Here is a 23,713-nt window from a genome sequence, read left to right as displayed (position 1 = left end):
GTGAAACAAAAATCAATAATGGTGTAGTGGCTAAAATTCTTATTTTGGAAAGGTGCTGTTTTTCTGGTTCGATCCAACGTCAGATACGCCTTTTTGCGTCACACTACGCCACGCGTGAGACCAAGTCTGACGAGCGAACATGACTAGCCCCTTTTTCTTGCTTATAACCACTGAGAGCACAAAAAAAAATGTGTCACCTGTTCTTCCTGCACCCTGAACCGTATCTTTAAAGCTACATTGCGGGCGTGCTCGCGCCAAGCAACATTTCCTGATTTCTACTTTTGACAAACTATCAAACAACGGACTAACGTGACTAACCGGCCAGTCAATTGATCGTTTCATTGACCAATAATTTATAGAAGATAACTTTTGTTTTTTGCATATTCCAGAACCGGGAGCACAAGCTCAAAGGGAAAATAAGAAATCCCCTTCAAGGGATAAGACAACTCCACCTTAGCAACGAAAGCCACCCATGTTCAAACTCTCAATTTGACGCATTTCTAATCTTAACATACTTTTTCTTGCTGTGTGCGCAGTCTAGCATGTAAGGACGTCTCACCGCACTTCTCTTAGCCCCCGGCAGTTGAAGCATGAGCTCCTCTCTTTTTTGAAAAAATAAAGGACTAAAGAATGATCCAGTATTGGTCCCGTAATGACTTCGAAGTAGCGATTTGAAAAAAAAAAAAACTGCAGACACTGCACCCACGTTTCATTAAACGAGGCATGTTATACCGTAAGGCCCCAAAGTATTGAAATGCCGGAGGAAAGATTGTAATATTAAACGCCCGTGCAAGGTTACTTGCGCGTATTGTCACAAGTTTATTAGTTTATCTTGACATAGGATGGGGGCACTCGAAACCGCGTTTTTCTGACCGTTCAAGTACAAAAAACTAATAATTGGTAGAAATGGTGCTTTGAAAGCTCTTGCGTCAGCTACGACGACGTATTTTATATCTTATTACGGCCGTACACGCACGGGCATAATGAAATTATTAGCCTTGTCGGCGGTAGTAGCGGGGATCCTTTAATTAACTCGCCTTATTCAAGAGGTCTTGCACAAAGACTTCACGTCACACGTGTACCTCTACAATTTTAAATACATATGTAAAACGTCACTTACGCGCAAAAATTGCCGGTCGCTTTGATGCATATCGCCAGTATGCTTCAACGTTTTCTCAATGTTCCGCGTTCATAGAATTCTTTAAGCAGTCATTTACTTCTTCCAGTTCTTTGTCTTTTCTTTGATTAAAATTAAAATTACCTAGGAATTCTTAGTTTTTGCTTAGATGAACGTGAAACAACAGGATACTTTTAGTATGTAATGAATTTGTATAACTCATCGTAAGAACTTTGATGAAGCAATATTGTAATGGCATGAGCCGCTGGATCAACCAGTGATAGATGTGTTATGAAATGAATACCTTATTTTTAGTACGATGGAGACTTTATTGTGATATTGGCGATAATATAGGAATACAGAGACACGTATAAAATGCGATTATTATATAGGTATCCGTACGGATGTCTATGACAATTCTATGAAAAGATAAAAAAAAACGTTTGCAGTTCAGAATTCTATCAATAAACCGCTTCACTCACCGTGTTTACCCGAATTTCACGTTAGTATATTGACTCAGTGCGATGGACCAACGTTCATAGGATTCGGTGGCATCGGTTTCCCATTTCGCATGTTCACAACACAGGTGCCCGTAGATGCTTAAGCGTGAACGCACGAAGGGCGCAAAGGGATTAGATTTCTTGAAGACGGGAATGGTGACAACATTTAGACTCACAATTTTTATAGACTCGAAGCCGTTTATACGAGTCTGATTTATTCCGTAAATTTTTCAGCTAAGTACCACGACTCACCTGAGCGAATGTCTTCAAATACACTTCGGGTGTTCGTTGAGCACTGCGATTCCTAAAAAATGCAGGCCTCCAATAGACTCCAGTTTTCTTGCGCAAAAATGGCGTCCCGTCTTACCAGCGATAGCACTATAGTTCTTAAGTCCTTTCCGTCTTAAGCCTCTGTGTCAGATGTCACGATGTCAGCCTCTGTGATGTGTCACGTGTCAGACCGCGCAGCATATCATTCAAGACACTCGTACCATTCTCACAAGTTTTTGTCGCATTGTCGAAGCCTCTTGTGTTACAAATGTCTTAGGCGTGCACCTGCACCTCTATGACAATCTACATCATTCACCGAGTGCATGATATAAGGCGCTACAATGCCTTGCCGCAACTCTCACAAAGGTTTGAAGCGCTAATGAAAGCAATATATGCGTATTCATAGCGCAGTTTCATAATCGGATCCTCAAACGGCGTTTCATGGGCGTGTACATGAACAGTGCAGGTGCATAAACGTTTAGAGGACACGGGATTTTCGAGAAAGAGATACCAAGCCTTGGCACACATTTTCATATTCAATGCTTCACCGCGTAGTTGTTCTCGCGACCTACACGGTAATTCGTTAAATTAGAAACGGCATGCCTCAGCGAACGATATAAATTATCATTTCTCATAGCACGCATGTCCCGCAAACTTATGTGACTGACTATATACCAGCACCTCCGCGTGCAAGAGAATCCTGAACATGATATTCGACAGTCCTTTCATGTGTAGTATTTTACAATTGGTCTTTAGATTTTTTTTAGAATATCGCTATTATCGCTGGTTTTTCTTCAAGTTTATCGATGTCTTCATTCATTCTGTTCCCGGCGCCAACTTTCTGTGACTGTAAAGCCAAAGCTACGGATTCTAAGCACACAGAGACATGTGGAAGCTACGTAGCGTTAAAGAAACCGTACCAATTATTATATTTTTTGTTCTATTTATTTCTTAAGAAATAAAAAGCTTACTTTGGAAAAAGGGTTCCGTTTTTGCTGTTCCAAGTTTTCTGTCTTTTTGGTGTCCATTGTCTTGTTTTCCTGGTCCTGTAAACGGCCAGCAAAACGTCGGCACTACTTGGCGTAGTGACACTATATATAGCAGAAGCTCTGCACATGCGAGTGCGTGCGCGTGACTTTGTCTTGCTGCTACAGAAAGGTGTTGTCGGGTATAGAGGTTCTCGGATGTGATAAAATCCTTGACGTTGACAAATTGCTTCATGTCTTCTTAGCCTGTCTCCGCTGTCTAACAATGACAGTAGCATATAACTCGAGGCAGCGATAAGTCGAATATTCGTATGTGCAGCACGCAAAGCTGCGGTCTTAGTATTTCTACTTAACTGAACGACAAAAGCCTTATTAGAAAACCTTAGAGCGCTATAAACACACAGAACGTAGAAAAAGAACACACACCACACCCGCTCACTGATAACTGATGCTTACTGGACGTATGGAAAAACAAATATAGATATATAGAAAATGGACGCATCGCGCATGTCAAGATGCTGTACAAAACAAAGATACATCTAAGGCACGTTTTAACATGGATTAATAAAACTGAATTCTTTGCCATGCAATAATAAGGACGGTTGGCTAACACAGTGCGGCGTTCTTGGTGATGTGATAGGCTTCCGAGATTTCTCGTGTGGTTTGTTTAGGGTGACGGAAGAAATGACCGTGTTTTCGAAGATGGGCTTATATACGGACGCGATTTACAATGTGAGGCCAGGTCATTGGATAGCGCGCCGTTTAAAGAATTTATCTGCTCTCTGAGGCGTACGTTGACACATCGGCCTGTTTGGCCATTGTGAATATGACCACAGCTTAGGAAAATTTTTATACCGCTCTTGAGACACAATCGACAAAACGGCTACCATTTTTCTGGCTGCATTTTCCTATCACTCAATGACATGGCCTGTGTCCTTCTGTGCACAATGGAACAAACGCGACTAAGGCTTTGTGGTGCAGAACATTCCGCTCGAACGCCAAAATGCTTTGCCACATTTTTTCAGACCGTTTGAAGTTTTATGTACGCCGGGAATAACTTCCAATTTTTCGTTTCCTTCATTTTGAACAGAAGGACGACGCCCGCATTTTGCTTGCTTCGCAATGCGCACGAGCTATTCGCGAACTGATGTGATGAAGTGCATCGAGTAACCTGCGGCCTTAATAGTTTCCACTTGCAGTCGGAAAATCGTGCTTAGCTTGTGCACACAAGTTTTTTTTTTTACCAAGGCCATGCGTAAGTACGACAGAACAATTCCGCGTTTTATCATATTCTAGTGCCCCAACGCGAAATCTAAAGCCGGCTTTGCGGATCGTGGATTATACTGCCAGTAATCATGATCCGTACCAAAATTCATGCACGCGTCAAGAAACTGTAATCTAATATTATTACTCGGCAGCTCAAAAGTGAGTTTTAGACCTATGACTTCTTTTGTGCCGCAAGGAGGAGCCGAAGTTGTATTGTCGGTGTTGCGACCTCTTCGAAGCTCCATGGTGGGTATGGGGAACGTCCACCTCCGCCAAATAATGTTACGTTTCGCTGATGCACAAGGCTATTTACAATATATTTACACGTAAGCCAATGGTGGTCAAGATGGCGACCCTATAGCAATCGGGAACACGTCGTCTTCCTCCTCTTCAGTGCAGCCACACTGTGGCGGCTGTGCCACATCAATACTTTGCTCTGCAGCTGAGGCTGAGAAAAGCCAGATTTTGATCCAGTCCCATGCCTTAAGCGCATATATACATATATATATATATATATATATATATATATATATATATATATATATATATATATATATATATATATATATATAGGCATTGCATTTTCATTTTTTTTGCTTGCTTAGGGGGGTATGTGATGATGACAGTTTTTGTTGATGCAACCCAAAAATGCACGGAAGTCTAGCCTTACACTGCATCGCTGTAACATACATCATAAAGCTGCCCACTTCGAAGCCCATAACTGTTTGCCAGAGCAGTGCGACCAAATTTATTCTTAGGCAACTATATGTGCCCTAAGAAGACATTACTGCCAGATCATAGACCAATTTTAGAGACAAAGATTCATGGACCATGACCCACGCGCCATAGGCGTTCAAAGCAATGCGGACATCAGAAGTATGTGAAATGGACTGGCCTCAGTGAGTGGTTATAGGCGTGATGGGCAGCCAGACATACTGACACTGCGTGTTTTCATCCCTTCCGTCTCTTTGCATCCCTTAGTTCCCTTCTGCCCGCGTAGGGTAGAGGACCGGACGCAGGTGTGATTAATCTCAGTGCCTTTCTTCAAAATCATCATCATCATCATCATCATCATCATCATCATCACAGTAGTCATCATCAGAGCTGATAAATACTGTAATGACACTGTTGCGGCGTCCTAATTTCCTTCCAAGCACCCCCTGGCCATTTGACGTTTTTCCAGACCTAACAATCGGGTAGAGAAATAATATGGCTACTGCAGGATCGATGTAGAAACTCTTTTGACTTCGTTTTCTACGAAGTCCCAGTGACTTAGCCTGACACGTGGCTTCCTGGGCGACCACACGAAACCTGACGAATTAAGCGCATGGCGTGATCACGATCATTTCGGCCCCCTCAGGCAGTGAGCTCCGAATAAGATGAGCGCATGTCTCCCCGCAGGCCGCTTGCTTGAGGCCAGTTCGAGCAAATAGAGGGTGCGTGATTCCAGAGTCGTACGGGGGCCTGGTTGAGCATTTCTATCTTGAACTTCGGCCCATCCACTTTTGCCACCCCTCTCCTTCGAGACGTTCTCAGCACGAAGTTCTTACCGTTCAATGTTCGCGTGCCATGCCAGACACAAGAAGAAAAAAAAAAGCGAGTCATCTCGAGGGAAAAATAAAATACGAAGCAGCCAGTCCCTACGCTAAGTATAGTTCGCGATGAACAAAACCGAAGGCTTTATCGCAAGCATAAACGAACGCAAGCATGCCAGCCGGGGCGTACAACATTGAACGGCCTCGGGAGATACCTCATCAGCCCCGTTCCCCGGCGCAGGGGTAAGTAAGTCAAGATTTAGGCCAGGCGGGAGATCGCAAAGTCAATAAGCGCTTGGTGAAAGGGCAAGCACGGCACACGTCGTCGCGACCGTTGTCCGATCGGTTTCCGATGCGCTCGAGTGCGTTGTGCAGTTCGGGCCGCTCAGCTCAACCATTGTTGCGTCGAAGCTTTCGGCGTGCGTTCTCTGCCCGATCCATGGTATGTCACATGCCCCTTCGAATTGTGCATTCATCTATTCATGAAACTAGATTGCTGCTCGCGACCGAGCTGCACTTTGAGATTGCGTTTTATGTTTGTATATGCTTGTTGGACGGCGGGGGACGGGGGGAATGATTAATTATTTATGTAGGTTAAAAAAATGTATGTGTGCAAGCTTCATTTACAAAGTCCGCTTTGAGAGTGCGTGTAGTATCTATTGTTTACTGTGCCTGTTCAGCCACTCTTCCATCAGAGTTCCGAGAAAGTTTCGCAGAACTCCTTCGCATTATGCGACCTGGAGCGATCGCCAATCATGAAAAATGGACATCTATATTCTACACCAGGCTGCACGCGCTACCTGGCTTGTTCGAGAAGAACATTATCCCACACAGAACAGATATGAAGCCATACACTTCACTTACAAAGGAAACTAAAAAGAATGATTCCGGGGTATTACGGGCCGAAACCACTTCCTGATTAGGAGGTACTCTTGGGATAGATTAGGAGATAGGTGGGGACTCCGAAATAATTTTGACAGTCTAGTTTTCTTTTTTCAACGTGCTCTTAAATATAAGTACAGGAACATTTTTGCACTTCACCTCCACAGAAATTCATCCACCATGGTCGGGATCTATCACTCGGTTTCGAGATCAGCAGCGCAATGGCATAGCCACAGGGATATATATGACCGCGAGTCACTTGTAAAGTGCTGTTTATGTTTACCGGACGTTACATTACAACGCCCGCGGTATATTTTTTGAAACCTATTCTGACGATGCAGAAGTGACGTAGCCATGATGTCTTAGCTATATATTACATGCTTCCTCGTTTCACATGATGAAGCTTGAAATATCAGTTCGTAGCGGCAAAAAATAAGATAAATAAAATGAATAAAAAACCCTCGACAAGAGGACTAAAATGTTTAGTGTATGAAGGCGGAAGGAAAAGAAACACGGCTATTAAATACATTCAACTAACATGATGGGTGCTCCAAAGAAATATATGTAGAGGCAAGAAAATAACAAAGCAACAAAAGCTTCACCACATCGACTCGGCGAGAAGAATTTCGCCGTACATCGTACACATGCTTCGAACAAGACCCAGAGGTATTAAAATTGACGAACATGTTCGATCCCACGTTTTATGCCTTCTCTTGATAAAGCAAGCGGCGCAGCTTGCGACCCCCTATTGCTCACTTGCCCACATTAACCTCACCCTCAGGCGTACGCAGCGTGCTTAGCGCATGCTCACTATTAGCCCTTTTGCAGAATCAAGCGTCTTTCCTTTCTTGAGATCACTGTCGTCACTATTAGCCCTCCTCAAAACTATCTAGCGCATACGATCTGTAACATGCTGTTGTGTTTACCTGGATATTAAAACGCTAGCTTTATACGCATGCGTGGGTACTTCCTGCTTAACTGAACGCGCGTAAAGGCAGCGACACATCTGGCGTAAGCGGTTTATGTGAAGTGGAGCGCGTAGATCGAAGCCGGTAAGCTCACGCAGCGACGTCTTGAAAGACGCACGTCAAGCCACATCAGGCGACGTACATTTCACCATTCTCGCAACGCATGCCGGCGTTTGCTTTAGCCACGTACGCGGGAACGCCGAGAGAAAAAGTTTTCCCTTTCACGGCTCCATGCTTGGTGCGCCTTGATGGAGGCATGGCCCACAAGAATATATGAATTCCGCTCTGGCGGGGAAACGTGGGTTAGGATGTGAACATTCAATATTGGCAAAACGGTGCTAAAACAGACAAGGATCGAGAAAGGTACGCACAGGACAAAGTTTGTATTTGCCTTTTATGAGAGATATGTGACGCACTTTACGACAGACGGTAAAGTTATGGCACATTATACATTTTGTCGGCTAACGTTTGCGGCAGTTTTCCCTCCCACATTTTGCAAAAGTTCGATCGCTGTGGTTAAAAGTGTCGCACGTGGCCCCACGCATTCTCACTTTCCATTTTAAGTTTAGTCATATTCTAAATTTAGGCCCTGCTTGCAGCTAGAAGTGTAACTATGGCTCAATACATAACTAGCTGCATAAACGGCTTGAAAACATGAGAACGCGATGAACGATGTGTTTCAGGCAACAGTATTCAATTTTGTGCCAGCTGTCATGCCAATATTTATCAACGATGTCAACATTATTAAAAAAGAGGTTGACATTTTCCATGCACGCTCTAACTTCTCAAAGTGGGTATCCAAAAATGCTGCTCCTCATATGGACGACAATACGCAAGAATAACTATCGAAAGCTTCAACTGTCGTCTTTATTTTAAGCGAAGCTTGCCTGCAGCTAGCAAGCGTAGCGGGGGCTCGTTCACGAATCTGTAGCGCGGAAAGGAAAAACACAAAATAAAAATTGAGTCGGGAAGCACTCTACGAAATTACACATGCGCTTGCATAGTCCCAAGCAGCATATAACGTCAAGATCTGACAGTCCGGCAGACTTAATCTCATGCTTTGCGCACATTCATGGCTAAAATGTTACGCCACTGGCGAGTTCAATTGCCAGTAAGAACTATGCCAGTATACATTTAAAGGACATGTTCCGTGCCCAGGAGGAGACGATATTCAATTTCATCAGGCTGGTGTCTTTATAATTGTTCCAGCCACTGGGTTATTCACGGAGCAAGCCTTTTCGCAGTTAATTAGCAGACAGTGGTAGTTAAGCCAAAAGGCCGGAGATTTCGGAGGTAAGCCGGATCTTTTCATGAAGGGAGTGTAGGTATAAGTTCAGCCGTTCTCGAAGACGCTAGGATATCGCCTTGAGTTCAGGTAGCATTGATGTTATAAAAAATGGAAAAGAGTGGTATATTTAGAGGTTCTTGAACAATGAATGCGCCATGTCGTCTGGTCCAGGCTCTGCACGTAGTGACATACAGATACATACAGAAAAAATATGCAGCTCATACGCATACGTTGGAATCTGTGTGAAGCAAAGCGTTACTCAAGTGGCGTGCATTCAACTGACAGCGACGCGAACAATTGCGCATATTTGTATAACCACTGAGGCTGCAACTTAAATATCATGATTTTTTTTATTTTTATGCACTGCACCGTAATTCAAACGCCAAATCAGGCGGATGCACAGTGCGACACGTCTACGCAGCGGTGTCACAAGAACGGAAGCGATGTATGATGCATTTCGAAGGAAGAACGATGGTAACGGCAGGTGTATGCAGTATGTATGAGCCATATCTTAATACAATAAATGATTCTGTGCCTCTTGAGCCAAGTGAGAATTGGCCAAGAGCGTGCAGACACCCAGTGACACACATCATATGGATAAATCAAAGTAAAGCAAGTAAAGCAACTAAAACAAGTAAAACAAGTAAAACAAGCAATCCGTTGAATACAATGCCCTATTCCATTAAAATATTGGCGTGTTTTAGAGATGCTTATGAGCTGACAATATATCTTCAGGTTTCATGCAGGAATTTATTTTGTTATTACGTAGGACAGAGACGTGAGTTTACTGGCACTACTTCGTCCGTCCGCACACAGGGGTTGTACATGCCTATTTGCCGGTACTTGCATTCACTATCCACAAGTATATCCGCCGAGATACCGACTGACCCAGCCGCGGCCAAGCCAAACTCAAAGAAAGGCAGGAAAGGAAAGCCAAGGAAAGCTTGGCTTTCTTGACCTGCTAGATAAACTTGCCAAAGGTATTAATATCAAAACAGCCTTCTTTGTATATAGAAAGAATTTATATAGCCTAAAGAACAGGACAAAATTCTGTCGTGATGAAGTATTCGAAACATACATCTCCAAACTGTCAGTGTTTACTATTGTACCAACCAACGTCCGAAAGATCAGGTTCCATATCTCGAATGCGGTGGAGCCACCGTCATTCTCCTTTTACTGCTGTTCTTATGTTTATCTTCTTTTTGTTATTGTTGCGATTGTTCTTGTGATTGTGACTGTTGCTGTGATTGTGACTAATTTTGAAATTGTTGTAGTTGCTTAATCGTGTGCTCATACACCGATGCTGGAGCCGATACTTCAACAGTCGTCACAAATGATTTGGCACCTCTCTTTCTGTCTCTATCATCTTCGCGCAGTGATCCTGGAAGAGTTCGAGGCACACGTGCACGATGACTACGTGCCGAAAGGCAACACGGCGCTGTTCCGCTGTCACGTTCCCAGCACGCTGCGGCAATACCTCAGCGTCTCCTCGTGGACCACGGAGGACGGCCTGGTGATCGGAAGGCACGAGACGCAGTCGCGTGAGCATTGTTTCATTGATTTGGCTCGGTTGGTTTCATATATATTTGTTGCCGCTGCTGTTCTTGGCCTTAAAAAATTTGTCACGTGCCTACCGTGCGGGACTGGCCAAGACGTGCTTAGCGGTCACGAAACATGGACGGGATTATTATAAATCGATCAAGATAACACGAACAAACGAAGCTTTAAAGAAAAATGATTAGTGTTGCGTTTTTCTTTTTTATTTAGCCGACTGATCCCTTAACATTCTTCATCCCGTGAACGTAGAACAAAATCAAAAGCAGAAGACATACGAAGTAAGAAAAAAAAAAGTCGAAGTTTCGCCCGAAAGGCGTAGCATCGATTGCGATAGCAAATTAGTACACAGCTATACGAAGTAAGGATAGCAGTTTTATTGGCCGTGTGGTGTCAGCGCGCTAAATCAAACGTGAACACATCACACTCGATGACCGCGGAAACTCGCTGTCAAAACGCTGGTGCGAGCAAGCGCGGCAGCAGCAGCGAGCGAAGTGACCTTCGTGCGGTCTATCGCTTCAACGGAAAAGCGGCAAGAACACGGTGCGCACAAATGTAAGAGCTGTGCGCAGATCCCGTTTAAGATGCGGTGCGCGCGACCGCACGCGGCCGTGCAAACTACATGATGTTGCTCAAAAAGTCCGGTGACTTATCGACTTTTGTGAGGTTCTGGTTAAGGTGGTATGGGTGAAAGGCCGTCATTTAGTATCCTTGAAACTGATGGCTTTTAAACTGGTGCCTGGGCGGCCACGCCCCACAGGCTAGCATGATGGTTTGAGGCCATAAATGCTAGAACATCCGTCCGTAGGCTAGGACTCAAAGATGGAGTCCTCCGCTGCTGTTTCTTGAAGCTGCCGGTTTGTCTTAGGTTTCTATAATTTCTGACGATAGTCGATGCGTTTGGTCTACCGCCACACTTCCATGACTGATACACATTTGCGGCCTTGGTCTTGTTGCCATTTTCAGCTCCCAAGGCAAGGATCATGTTTACCTTCTGCCCATTAGAGACATAACGACTGGGACGACACAATACGCACCTTTAAACTTTTGTACTGACGTTGTCAATTCGCTTTTGTGGTGATAGGCTTTCTGGATAAAGAAAGAACCTCCGTGCACTTTATCGTGATCGCAAAGAGAACAGCGATCACGGCTTGTTTCCAACAAACACCAAACGTGACATGTTACTTCGGCCGGGGCGCGGCAGATAAGGCATTAGCTCGATCACGATGTTTTTCTTTATTACCTTTATTTCGTTCTGGCTAACTCAGATGGAGCTTGTTCGAGGGCGCTGATTTATGAGACGGGTGGGAACGCAGTCACGTGGTATTGTCCATATTTCAAGGGGGTTTATTTAGCAGTCGGAAAAACGTTGTACGCAATTAATACGTCGTTGAAAATACCGCAGTTAGTTGTCCCTTGGCTGTGCCTTCAAAAGCTTCATTGACATTTTGATAATTAGGATAGTACGTCTCGAGTTAACCAATAATTTAAAATACCTAATTAAATCTCAGTAACGAAAAAATTACTGGCAGCTACTCCACTGTATTGGAGATAATATGCACCAGGTTTTCTTTGAGTAACGCATTGCTCTTTTTTTTATCTTGGTGGATGGTATTTATTTGGGACACGCTATATATATTTATGACCTTTGCATGCAAGTGACGATGTCTCTATCCCTAATAAATGTTGCAAATTATTATAAATGCTTTTTTTTCATGAGCCGTTAGCTTAAGGGAAGGAACAGCAATACTGATGCACATCATTCACGTGCATTTCAAACGCGCTTGATAAAAGACTCTGCGGAAAGGGTCCCTGAAGTCTGTAGGTTTATTTTTTTCATGGTCAAAAAAAGCATGCACAGCAATATGAAGCGAGGTGAACATACAGCAACATATTCATTCTCTAGGCATAGGCTATACATATGTTTAGAAATAATTTTTTATTAATGGCTACCTCCATCTCTTTCAAAAATATAATAAATCTTGTCCTGTGTGTATATTTTTATATATATTGTGTATGTGCAGGGTGTTTACAGTGGAAATTTAAAACAATGTTGAAGTGAGAAAATACGGACGAAGCAGCGGCCGCTAGTGCTTGTAAATTGTAATGCGCGTGTCCTCCTATTGTCAGGATTTGCAGAAATAAAGCGAAAGTATAAATTAAATGCCGTGCAAGTCTGCGCCGATAGCAATGCAGTAAGCAATTAGCCCCAGTAAAATTTCAAGTGAACAGGTCGAGGCAAGTCAAAAGAAACCTGAAATAATGTGGGTGACAAAGCTCTGGTAATGGCACTTTAGGTGTGTGGGGGCCCCTCCGGAGTTTTCCGAGGAGGGGGGTGAGGGAACTCCGGGGGGGACTCGGGCTCGGGCTTGTCGTCAACACGGCAATTTGCCAACGCAATAACTTGATACGGGGCAGAACAAAAAAAAAAAAAGAAAAGGAAAGGAAAACGTTATCTCGTTACTAACGAAGGACGGAACATGATACGGCCCATTTGCCATACGAATGAGGAGCTCATCAGTGGCATGAATAGAACGCAATAGATCAACAGGATAATCATGCTCGGCGACGCTAAGGACTCGACTAATGCCACGAACAAGTGTGTGCTGCAGGCTGCTCTTCACTTTTATGCGCGAGGTGAAGAAGAAAACGCTTAGTTTTTCCATATAAGCGCAATTCGCAAGATACGATACCGGACACTGGCGTTACATAATTTTCTCAGTGTGTTTTCGGACTAAGTGTGCTCCCATACATCCTTGCCCTCTGGTCAATATTGTATACAGTGCTCCCACATGGTGAATGTTGCCTCAGTGACACACGCAATTACTAGATGGTCTGCAAAGGAGCTGCTCATGCTGCTGCTGCTGCAACGGAGAGTACTAACATCCGTGTACTTCGCTAGTGCTTCATGAAGCCGTGATATATAGCCTATAATACTCGTCGACTTCTAAAAACAAGAAACAATAAAACTAATACTTATTTCTTTTTCCCTTTAAGTTTGCTGTTTCCTTATATTTGTAGCTAATTCGCGCTGGGGATACTTACTGGCAACGTTTCTGACGCATTGCAGTGACAGGTTTTCGGTAAACCGTGAACATATTAAGGTGTATCAGAAACCCTATAGAAGATAATGTTTCAACGTTGAATTAGGTGTCTATCTTTAATTTATTTCTTTTCTTTGTTTTAATGACACAAATAAAGAGACGTTGGCACTAACATATGGTGCCGGCTACTCCTTTTCACATGGGCGACGTAGGATCATGTTATCATGCACTGTCACATATTATTCAAGATATCACGTAATATTAGATTGCACACGAAAAGTATGAAAAGTAAAAAGTAAGAAGAATGAAAAAAAGTTCTGAGGCAAGTGTGAAAAATGTTGAGTATGTTAACCGAAGGGAATTCACACCTATACTACCTATTTACTTACACAGAGCAACGGATCAGTCAGTTGAGTAACAATCGTTATGTTGACTAAGAGTATCGTTGCCTCAACACCCGCATCTACTTTACTCGCTTATCATGTTGATGGTGCAAGCACCTAAACCATGATATTTGAAACTTTACCATCAGAAACCTTGCCAAAAAGAGCAGTTGTTGAAGACGTACTTTTCGCGTGGATTGCCCACTTTGGTACGCGCAGCGTCACACTTCACGCGCTCTGGTTTCTTTACATTCCGCCTTTTCAACTTTTTTTTTTTGTCTGCCATTTCACGTCGCCCTGTCCCTACAAGCAACGTGTTCTTTTGTTATAATGATGGTGTAGATTTTAGCTGCGCACCAGACAACTAACTAAACAGTCAGTCTTCTAAGTGCATCCCACAGCTTTCATTTTCGGAGTCTCAGTAGAGAAAAGAAAGAGCAAGAAAATAAAACAGTCGTCCGAGCTCAACTGAGGACGACGAACTGAGCGTGTAATTATAGAATGAACGACTACCCGTATGCAGCGTTGAATATTGTCCTTTCAATCATCATGGGTGTTAGCAGCTTATAACTGAAAAGTAGAAAGTACACGTAGTTTCAGACAAAAAACAGTAATATTAATAGCGCGATTCACACCATGCCATGCCTGCGCACTTCTGAAGATTGAAAATGCGTCTGCGGGCGTGTGGAGAGAGGAGGAGGGAGGAGGCAAGATTTTTGCACTGGCAGAAAAAAAACGGTTAGATCACTGCAGCTCCGTACGTGAAGTAAGCACTTCTTAAGCCTTGGAGGGAAGGAATGCGTCCTCATTAAAAAGAAGGCTAATTGTAGCAACGGTAAGCGAAATGACCCGAACCCACGTGGCGAGTCCTGTTCGTAGCGAAAGTAGGCAGCCGCCACACAGTTGATTGCCAACAGCGTCGCAGCAGACGCTGCTGCATACGCGAACGGCATGACTCGCACCTAATCTCCCCTTGCCTCGGTGGACAAATGACGGCCAGCCCCATAATCATAAGGGGGAGCCTCCAGTGTGACTAACAATGCAACTATGATGGCCGTCATCACCGTGTCGTTAGGCGAACTGGCGAGCTTGTCTCTTCGTACTTCTTTTTTTTTTTGGCGGAGAGTATAAGTTTACGCCGTAATTATCTTCATCAGCTGCGCCGTTTTCGTGTTGCTGTTGGCTTTAGACATGACGGAACTAAGCTTACGAACCCGAGGAAAAAAAAGAAGTGCGGGTTGAAAGTTTGTACCAATTATCTATTTCTTTTACTAGCAGTCGCTTTCTTACCCGCTTTTTTTTTTTGCTCTTGATGAAAAACGTGATATGCCGAGAAAAGCAATCAACTCACGCGTCTGGGCAGAGCCTCTTGTCTGCCTGTCTTATGAATCTCATATTTTGCCTATTATTTGCCCATATTTCGTTTATTAAAGCTGCGTGTTTGTTGTTGTTGATTACTAAGTGACTATATGTTTGCCAGGATGGGTGTAGTAAAGGTCAGAAGATCAGGAATAAAGTCTCCTCGAAAGAGGAAAAAAAAATAATCTAAGGCTGAGAAAAAGAAAACACAAAGAAAAAACGAAAAAGCACATAAAACATAGCGAATTTAAAAAAAAAACGTAGGAGAATGAAGAATGAAATTTTCTTGACCTTGCTTTCTCCGACAGTGAGTAAAGTATAAAACATCCCAAATCATGTGACTATCTAAACAGCCACGAAAGATAATCAAAATTCTGACATTTTCACCAGAAATCAGCGAGCGCATTGCTTGCATGTTGCTTCCTCAGAAATCATTTCAACTGCGTATCACTTTAAACTACAGAAAAAGAATGACAAGGAAAAATCAATTACCTGTTTCACACGTGCCATTAAAGGTTCGAAAATATTACCTGCTCCAAAGCAGGTTGGAAGGAATTTCAGCTTCTGAAAAGCGAAAGAGAGAAAATGAAAGGCATGGAGGTTAAACAGGTTCCACCTTGTTCACGACCCTACACCAGGCGAGAAGGGGGCAGAAAAACCAAATAGATCTTCTACTTCCTCTTTCATGCTACAGAAAACAGTTCGGGTGATAGACAAATCTTATAGCATGAAGGCAGCCTGATAGTAAGGCCACCCATTTCTCGTAATCATGTTAATTATAGGTGCAATAAGCATAATACGAAGAAATAAAAACTGGTATGTGGTAATCGAAACAAGAACCAGGAAAGAAGATTTCCGTTGCTTGAAAATTGAAGAATAACATTTTTAACATTTATTCTGAAAATTCCAGGGTACTGTAAAGAAGGTTACACACATAAAAGTAGATAACCGAGCAAATCACTCAATAACACTCACCCTTAAAACCTTCTTGCTTAAGGGTGTGAAGCCTAGACCCACTTACACACTTATTCAATTTTAAACGTGAACATAACTTGCAGTGTGGAACGATCAAATAACGCTCAGTGAATGTCACATAATCACAGTGTCAACCACCAGCCCTAAAAAGAAATTCTATTTCCTTGATTGCATTGAACTAGTCTCTTGTTGTCCCATCTCGGAACAATAGGGCGACGTACACACATTTCTGGCAGTCCTGGGTATCCTACTCCAAATTTGCGTCTTAGGGTAAGCGCATAAGTTGTCTCGTTTAATGTAAGTTACAAGTATGTTGCGCGAATTTTGCTCCCCCTTTATTCCTCATGTTGTTGAACTCTTAAGCGATCAAACCGAGAAAGCTCGTCTTTTTTCGTTTTTTTTACTTTCTTTTATTTTTGTCAAACGCTCCAAATCCAATGGGTGCGGGCGCGAAGGAGAAATTGAAACCAAAGTATATGCGTAGGTGCAGAGCGCACAGACGCCTGACAACGCACACCTCAAGTAAGAAATTCATAGAACAAGAAAAGATGTAAATTCACGCTCCTTTCGTCGGATGAGCTTTGCTTCACGCGGCTTTGGAGAATAGAGAAGCTTAATCCTAGAGAACGGAAAGAAAACTTCCGAATTCACCATCTCGAAACACAGCTTTTGAGTGTCTGCGCTATGTTGATTTTTTTTCTCCCTTTTTTTCTTTCATTGCGAGCACACCACGTGACGTTTCCGACGAATTGCAGGATGGTGGTGCAAGGATATCCCTTCGCTTCGACACGCAAGTCGCTCGTGCCAGGGAAACTGCGAGCGACAGGCCCGTTTTTGTTCTCTCATGGCTGTCAAGAGTTGCCTCTTTCCAAGTGCCAAGTGGCAGCAAGCAAGGAAGCTTCAACCTTTAGTCTTAAGGGCAGTGTGAGGCGACTGTCGCATGCACCATTTGCGCGTTCTGAACTTGTTGTACAAAAAAAAAAAAACTTGAGAAAGATAACCGTGGGATAAAACAGCAAAATGGGACGCGCGCCATATATTGTATGGACCGTCGCTTCTGTTCTTGGCTGTGTATGCCTCAGATAATAATACAAATTTTCAGAGTACTGAGTACTGAAGGGGGGCACTTTCCCGCCCCCCCCCCCGCTTTCACAAGTGGAGGGGTGCAAAGTATATCATTTGCCCTCCCCCTCCAACCCCCCTCCCCCCCCAACACACACACGCTTTTGAAAGCGGGCACTTTCAGCTGCACGCTTGAAAGGCCAACAAAACTAGAGCTGAAGCTAAATTTTCTTTCGTAGCTGAGTGACCACATAAATCGCACTACGCGTCCCCTCCTTGGACAGCGAGGTTTGTCTTTTGTGCCTTCTCGGGACGCCTTGTTGCTGACGACGCGCGGGATTGACCACACACTCGCGTTGCAGAGAACGCCTGACGCTGACAGTTCCCACCCTAACAAATGTCAGCTTGCGTAACTTGCACCATACACAGTTTTTTTACACCGCTATATATCCGTCTCCGAAAACACAATCAGCTTGGTCCATTTAACCTGCAGGTGAGAGGGAGGTCCTGATAAAGCCTTATAATCAGCCGCGCCCAAAACGATTGGTGTGCCTTATGGCATGAAATCGTTGGATTATCAAAAGCTGGAACTGTTTAGTCTCCGTTTAGGGATAGCCTACGCAGCGCTGCAGTCTCAGAAACCTATTGCTATCAACAATCTAATCAAACCTCGTACATGTATGACTGTATGATTTCATCATGTATTCCCAAGTTAGCGTAGATATGCTCTTGAATATAAGATTGGTCCAACGTGCAGCGCCATATCGATATCAATAGAATACTGACAAATTTTTTTCTAAAAGCGTGTGCCCTTTCTGACTTTGACGATTTCATTTTCAGGCTGTTTCTAAATAATAAATGCACTATTACTTGTTTTCCGGGTGGGAACAAGAACAGCAGATATTTCGTGTTTGGAAAAATGAGGGCCACTTTTTGATGACCTAGACCCATATGTAATAAAGTTATCACATACACGCACACACATTTCGGTAACGTGTGCCGAAAATGTGCACTGCGTAGGTTGTTTACGTGCTCTGTAGACGGTAACGAATTGGTCGCTTTCTCACAATTGTTACACATTAACCACGGCATTTAGTTGTTTTCCCACGGTATCCTCGGTAAAATGTGTGGGGCACGGTGTTTGTTTTTATTCCAAGTAGGAAGCAATGTTCCGAATGACGAGAGATTACGTGTATTTTGCGTAGGTTCATTACAGCATTTGTAGCAACTTACACTTTGAGGCGCTGCAGCGTATCATACTGCCGCTAATCTAAATGTTTCCGACAGACTCCTAAAACAACAGAACAAGGGACGGTTGACATTACGTGAAAATAGAAACAGTTTTAACCGTAATGTGTTGCGAAACTTTCGCTTTCCTCTTTTAAATGCAAGTGTCGCAAATAATTACTAAATGCCCGTTTTTCGATGTGTTTTCGTGCATCATATAAGATTCGTAGCTTGTTTCTCAGGTCTCTACGGTGGGCTGAACAAGACATCTTGCTTATATCGGGAAAAAATTAGGGGCATGTTACGGCCAATGTGTAGGCAATGTTGCAGACGGGTGGGTTAAATGCGCGTTTTCCAGCAGAATATGCATGCAAGTGGTCCATTCCACTAATAGTCTGTTTTACGCGCGGTGAGAAACTTAGACAGCCGCACTGAAGTAATTAGAACTGCAATTGAGGTCAAATTTTGCGAACTGAAAGGGAACATTATGCCAAATTTATGTACCTTGGTAAATGCATGTTGATCAAAGACAGCGTTAAAAAGATTGTAAGCAAGTGTTTGAAAGCATCAGTATGCTGCTATTGGCTAAGTTTCTTAATGTCCCAAGAAAACTCTGGGTTATATTTTATACCTTGAAGAAATAGGCAGCATGTTAAGTGCCATGGATGTGTCGCGTAGATTTAACCTTTAATTCTGGCTTATTTAGAAGCGTTAATAATAATTTTTGAACCCCCATCTTCTTTTTACTTTTTCATGCGTGATATATTAGTTTCGCCTAGTGCCTTCACTGAAGTAAAGGAGGCAGATTCGTTATGATTGGCAACTGTAAGGACAAGTTAATAGGGGAAGAGTAAGTGAAGTTCACAATAGTTGGGTATTTGGGGATTTCGCAACGATATACATATGGAAGCATTCTGGAGTGTTATAAGCGTATCTAACGAACAAGAGAGAATTGAGGCCGCTGCCCTGAGAGAACTATAAAACCCACGAACACCAAATTTAGCGAGAATTGGTGATACGCTATGGAAACTCTGTGCGAAGTCAAGTATGGTTGAATCAAACACAGCCTTTCTAAAAAAACATTCTTTTGGCGTTAGAGCATGTGATATGGCTGCTATCAGCTATGATTCCCAGTGTTCCGACATAGCTGTAGGTTAAAACCGGTTTATCTTTTGTGGAAAATGGATGGGGACATGGTAGCTGCAATGTGCACCAATTTTTTTTTTACGTTCCTGGTCTAGTTAGAAGCGTTGCAAGTAATTACCGAGCCGTCGTTTTTCTTTCCCTATTTGCAGCCGTTATTAGTTCCGACTGTGTTTCAGCAATGCCCTCGGTGAACTAAACAAGAGAGTTTGCTTGTAATTGGCGATAATAAAGGGGTGTTATGGGCAATATGTACGAAAATTTCAAAGACAGGAGAATATTTATAGCATCTGCAGTAAATTACTGATCCAAGCGATCCGCAGCTTTATGAATGTGTTTTGCGAAGAGAGAATTTATTCCGTGCCCCCTGGGAGAAATGTGAACTCAGTCGATATATCTAGCGCAAATTGAGTTGGGCGGGTTGAGGAAGGGGAAGGGAGGGGCGACAGAGGACCCCATGGTACACATATCATGGAGAAGTAACATGCGTGCTGATAAATTGTTGGCTGTTTTAAAAATGCACGACACGTACTCCAAAGCATTACTTGCCGGCAAGGATATATATATATAAGGACAACAGCTTATAGTGCGCGATATAGTTAGAAGAAACCGAAACTTCAATTGTAATTTCGAAAGAAACAGCTTCGCTGGAAATAGGGTTGTAATTCTGGCAAGGTCGCACACATGTGTCTTTTTTGTTGTTGTTGTGAATATTGCAAGTAATTTATGTTTCCTGTACTTCGTTGCTTATAACCTCGGCAATAGTATCACGTAAACTAGCGATACATATATGCTGCAGCCTTACACATCAAGTGCAATTCTTTGTTTAATTATAAAAATTGCTTGTAGCAAATGCGCATTTCTTTATCTGCGCTGTACTGCTGCTACTGGGCGGGATCTGGAACCTCTGTGAGGCACTCATTGCCTTTTATCCCTGCATCATCTTGAGGTTTTATATAGTTGCGAGGAATAACTGCAAAGTCAAATCATTTTTAGGCCTTCATGGTTCACCATGTGTAATTGATAAGCCGGTCTATGTCGGTTAAAAATAAGTACAGTTGACAGACGCATTTCCAGGCTATTTCACTTATTGTAGTAAACAATCGCAATATATATATATATATATATATATATATATATATTAGAGAGAGGTAAGATCGCTTGCGGTTTGCCCTCCCACTCGGAAAACAGTTGGTACGCCACCGCTCAAATGTGGTGCATATGGCCATGTCGGCTAAGCGGATAACGCATGACAGGCGTTTTAGTCATGGAAAGGTAGCACCGTGTTCATTGCACAAATCTATACTATACTAAATGGACGCGCATGCTACAGAACACGGCCAAACGAAAAATGCGTCCGAAACAAATTCATGCAGCCTTGCTGCTTCAGCATGAGTGATGGTGCGCAAAGTTAGCGTGTTGATACAAATCGTCCGAGTGAATTATTCATTTGCTTTCCAGATTGAACCTAAATGGCGCAGTCTTATCAGTCAAATTAAGGACCTCTCGTATATATATCGACAGCCGAATGAAGCGCCGTCGTAGGTCCAAAGTATAATACTAACCATGTACATAAACGAGAAGAACGGGGGTTAACCGAGGGGCCCGATTTTTATTAGTCATATCATAAGAAGCCAACAGACACTGACATCGAGGACAACATAGGGGAAATTACTCGGGCTTAATAAAATGAAATAAAGGAACAATAAATTAATGGAAATGAAAGTGGATGAAAAAACTACTTGCCGCAGGGGGGGAACGATCCCACAACCTTCGCATTTCGCGTGCGATGCTCTACGAATTGAGCTACCGCGGCGCCAGTTGTGGGATCTTTCCCCACCTGCCGCAAGTTGTTTTGTCATCCACTTTCATTTCCATTAATTTATCGTTTCCTTATTTCATTTATTAAGCACGAGTAATTTCCCCTATGTTGTCCTCGGTGTCAGTGTTTGTGGGCTTCTGATGATATAACCACGTACATAGTAATTCTTCAGCGCTAGTCCTCCCTTGTTCCTAAGTATTATTCGTCTATTCCTCGCGCGCTGCTACAATCAATGTATAATACTGACTAAATTTTCTACTCGCTGACGCATTTAATTGGTTTCCCACACCTCGCCTGCTTTCTCTTCCTCCCTTTGCATGCTAGCGACTGAACTAGGGCCCAAGTACCGGGTGACTTCGGACGGCGACCTGTGCGTGTTCGGGGCGACGGACGCATCTGACGCAAGACATCGTTACCGCTGTCACGTCCGACACCGGTTGACTGGCGACATCCGGCCCAGCGTCAGTGCCGGCAGCCTATTTGTCACGGGTAAGAAACTCCTGGCCGCTGCCTTTTCTTTTTTTTATTGAAGTGAATATTAGAAGAGGTTGGCGCCTTTATGGTGGCACCGGCTACTCCTTGTCACTTGGCAAAGGAAACAAATTTGCGTAAAAAGGGAGAATAACGAAACGAAATATGGCACTCAGTAGAACACTTCATGAATAAAAAATATAGTCCAACAGTACATCAGTCACAAAGTTCTGTGCATTAGTTCAGTCCACGTACGCATATATAAAGTAAGACGTTTTGCACAGCCAAAACACACAACACATTTCATACACTGCAAGTACAGAACAGAATTATACATAATGCGTAAAAGTTGCGAGCACCACAAAAACCAATTATGAACCACGAACAACATTTATGTAAGTCATTTAGCGTATTCGAATCATCGGATACCTAATATTTTCCCAAAATGCTGGTGTCCTCTAAAAACTTTTTCAGATCAAGAAGCGCTCTTTTTTGAAGGCCCGCAGTTGGCCATGGGCCAAGTATCTTTTTTAGAGTGAATGGTGTTCAGTCTAACATCAACAAAGTTGTTTGCAGTACCCTTCTTTGTGGATCGTATTTCGTGCACTCGAGAAGAACATGATTCACATCTTCGTCTGGATGGCCACAAGAACACTGCGGACTAGAGACACGTTTTATCCTGTACAAGAAGTGTTTTGTAAATGCAGTACCAAGACGCAGACGGTGTACCAATGTTTCAAATTTTCTGTTGTCCCTTAGATTTTCCGGCATTGATAAGTTTATGCACGGGTCTGTAAAGTATAACTCCGAGTATTTAGTTTGCTGATCAAACCAGATAGTTTTGCTGAGTCGACAAGAAATCTGTCTCAGGAGCAGACGGACTTCACTACGCAATAGAGGAAGATTGGTTGTCTCCGAGTTATTGTGCACTCGATTCGCAGCTGCGTCCGCTGCAGTATTACCAGGAATATTGCAGTGCCCAGGTATCCACTGGAATGCAATTACGTTGTTCATTGCGCTTGCTTTTGTAAGTTCTTAGAGTGGCTCATACAATAGCGAAGTGTTCAAAGAATTTTTCTTATTGCTCTGTAGTAATGTGAGAGCGGTTCGCGAATCGCTAAATATAACCCATTTTTGTGAATGTTTTTCTGATGTTATGAAACGCAAAGCACACAGGATTGCAAACAGTTCTGCCACGGCGGAAGATGTCTCTCGGGATAATTTAAATGTTTCCTCTAGCGCTAAATGTGGAATGACGAATGCTGAAGTCGAGGAATTTTTATGACACGAACCATCTGTATAAACGTGGATGTACTAGGGGTATAAGAAGTAAATTTGGAAGAGTGCCAGTTGTTGTGCGGCTACTATGAACACGTCTCTCTTAGATATAATCCCTTCAACCGATAATTCTATTTGAGGACATGTTAACATCCAGGGAGGGTAGCAAACATCCACTTTGAATAATTCAAATCTTGGTAATAATGCTTTATGTTCTCGAACGACACCGTGAATTATGCTTCTGTTTCTTTCGTTAAGCACAAAGTTTAATGGATGCTTCTCGTGTTGGGTTAAGATACGATAAATATGTCGGCATGTTTCGTTTCAACCGTTCGTATGACTGGAAATAGTGGGTGACGAGCTTCAGCAATTACTAAAGAACTCGAGGTAGCCTGCGGAACCCCAAGACACACTTGCAGCCCTCTTGCCAGTAAACGTTGAAGACGTTCCTCAGAAATTTGCGATAAACCGTGGAGAATAGATGCCGAGTAAGCAATCTTTTGTTTTATGAGTGCGTTATGAACCTGTAATAGTGAAGAGACTGATCCCTCCCACGTTGTGCCAGCGAGTCGCCGAAGTACGT

General features: G+C 43.1%; 1 protein-coding gene across 1 annotated transcript in view; it reads left to right on the top strand.

The window, feature by feature from the left end:
- LOC142578273 (cell adhesion molecule Dscam1-like) overlaps positions 1 to 23,713 on the top strand; it is a 525,316-nt gene that overhangs the window by 280,933 nt on the left and 220,670 nt on the right. Inside the window, exons 3-4 of the mRNA XM_075687674.1 lie at positions 10,189 to 10,353; positions 21,706 to 21,870. Of these exons, the coding sequence (XP_075543789.1) occupies positions 10,189 to 10,353; positions 21,706 to 21,870 (330 nt within the window). The remainder of the gene's footprint in view (positions 1 to 10,188; positions 10,354 to 21,705; positions 21,871 to 23,713) is intronic.

This window comes from Dermacentor variabilis, chromosome 4 (assembly GCF_050947875.1).
Source record: "Dermacentor variabilis isolate Ectoservices chromosome 4, ASM5094787v1, whole genome shotgun sequence".
Lineage (NCBI taxonomy): Eukaryota > Metazoa > Arthropoda > Arachnida > Ixodida > Ixodidae > Dermacentor > Dermacentor variabilis.
This window is presented reverse-complemented; position numbering and strand designations above follow the sequence as displayed.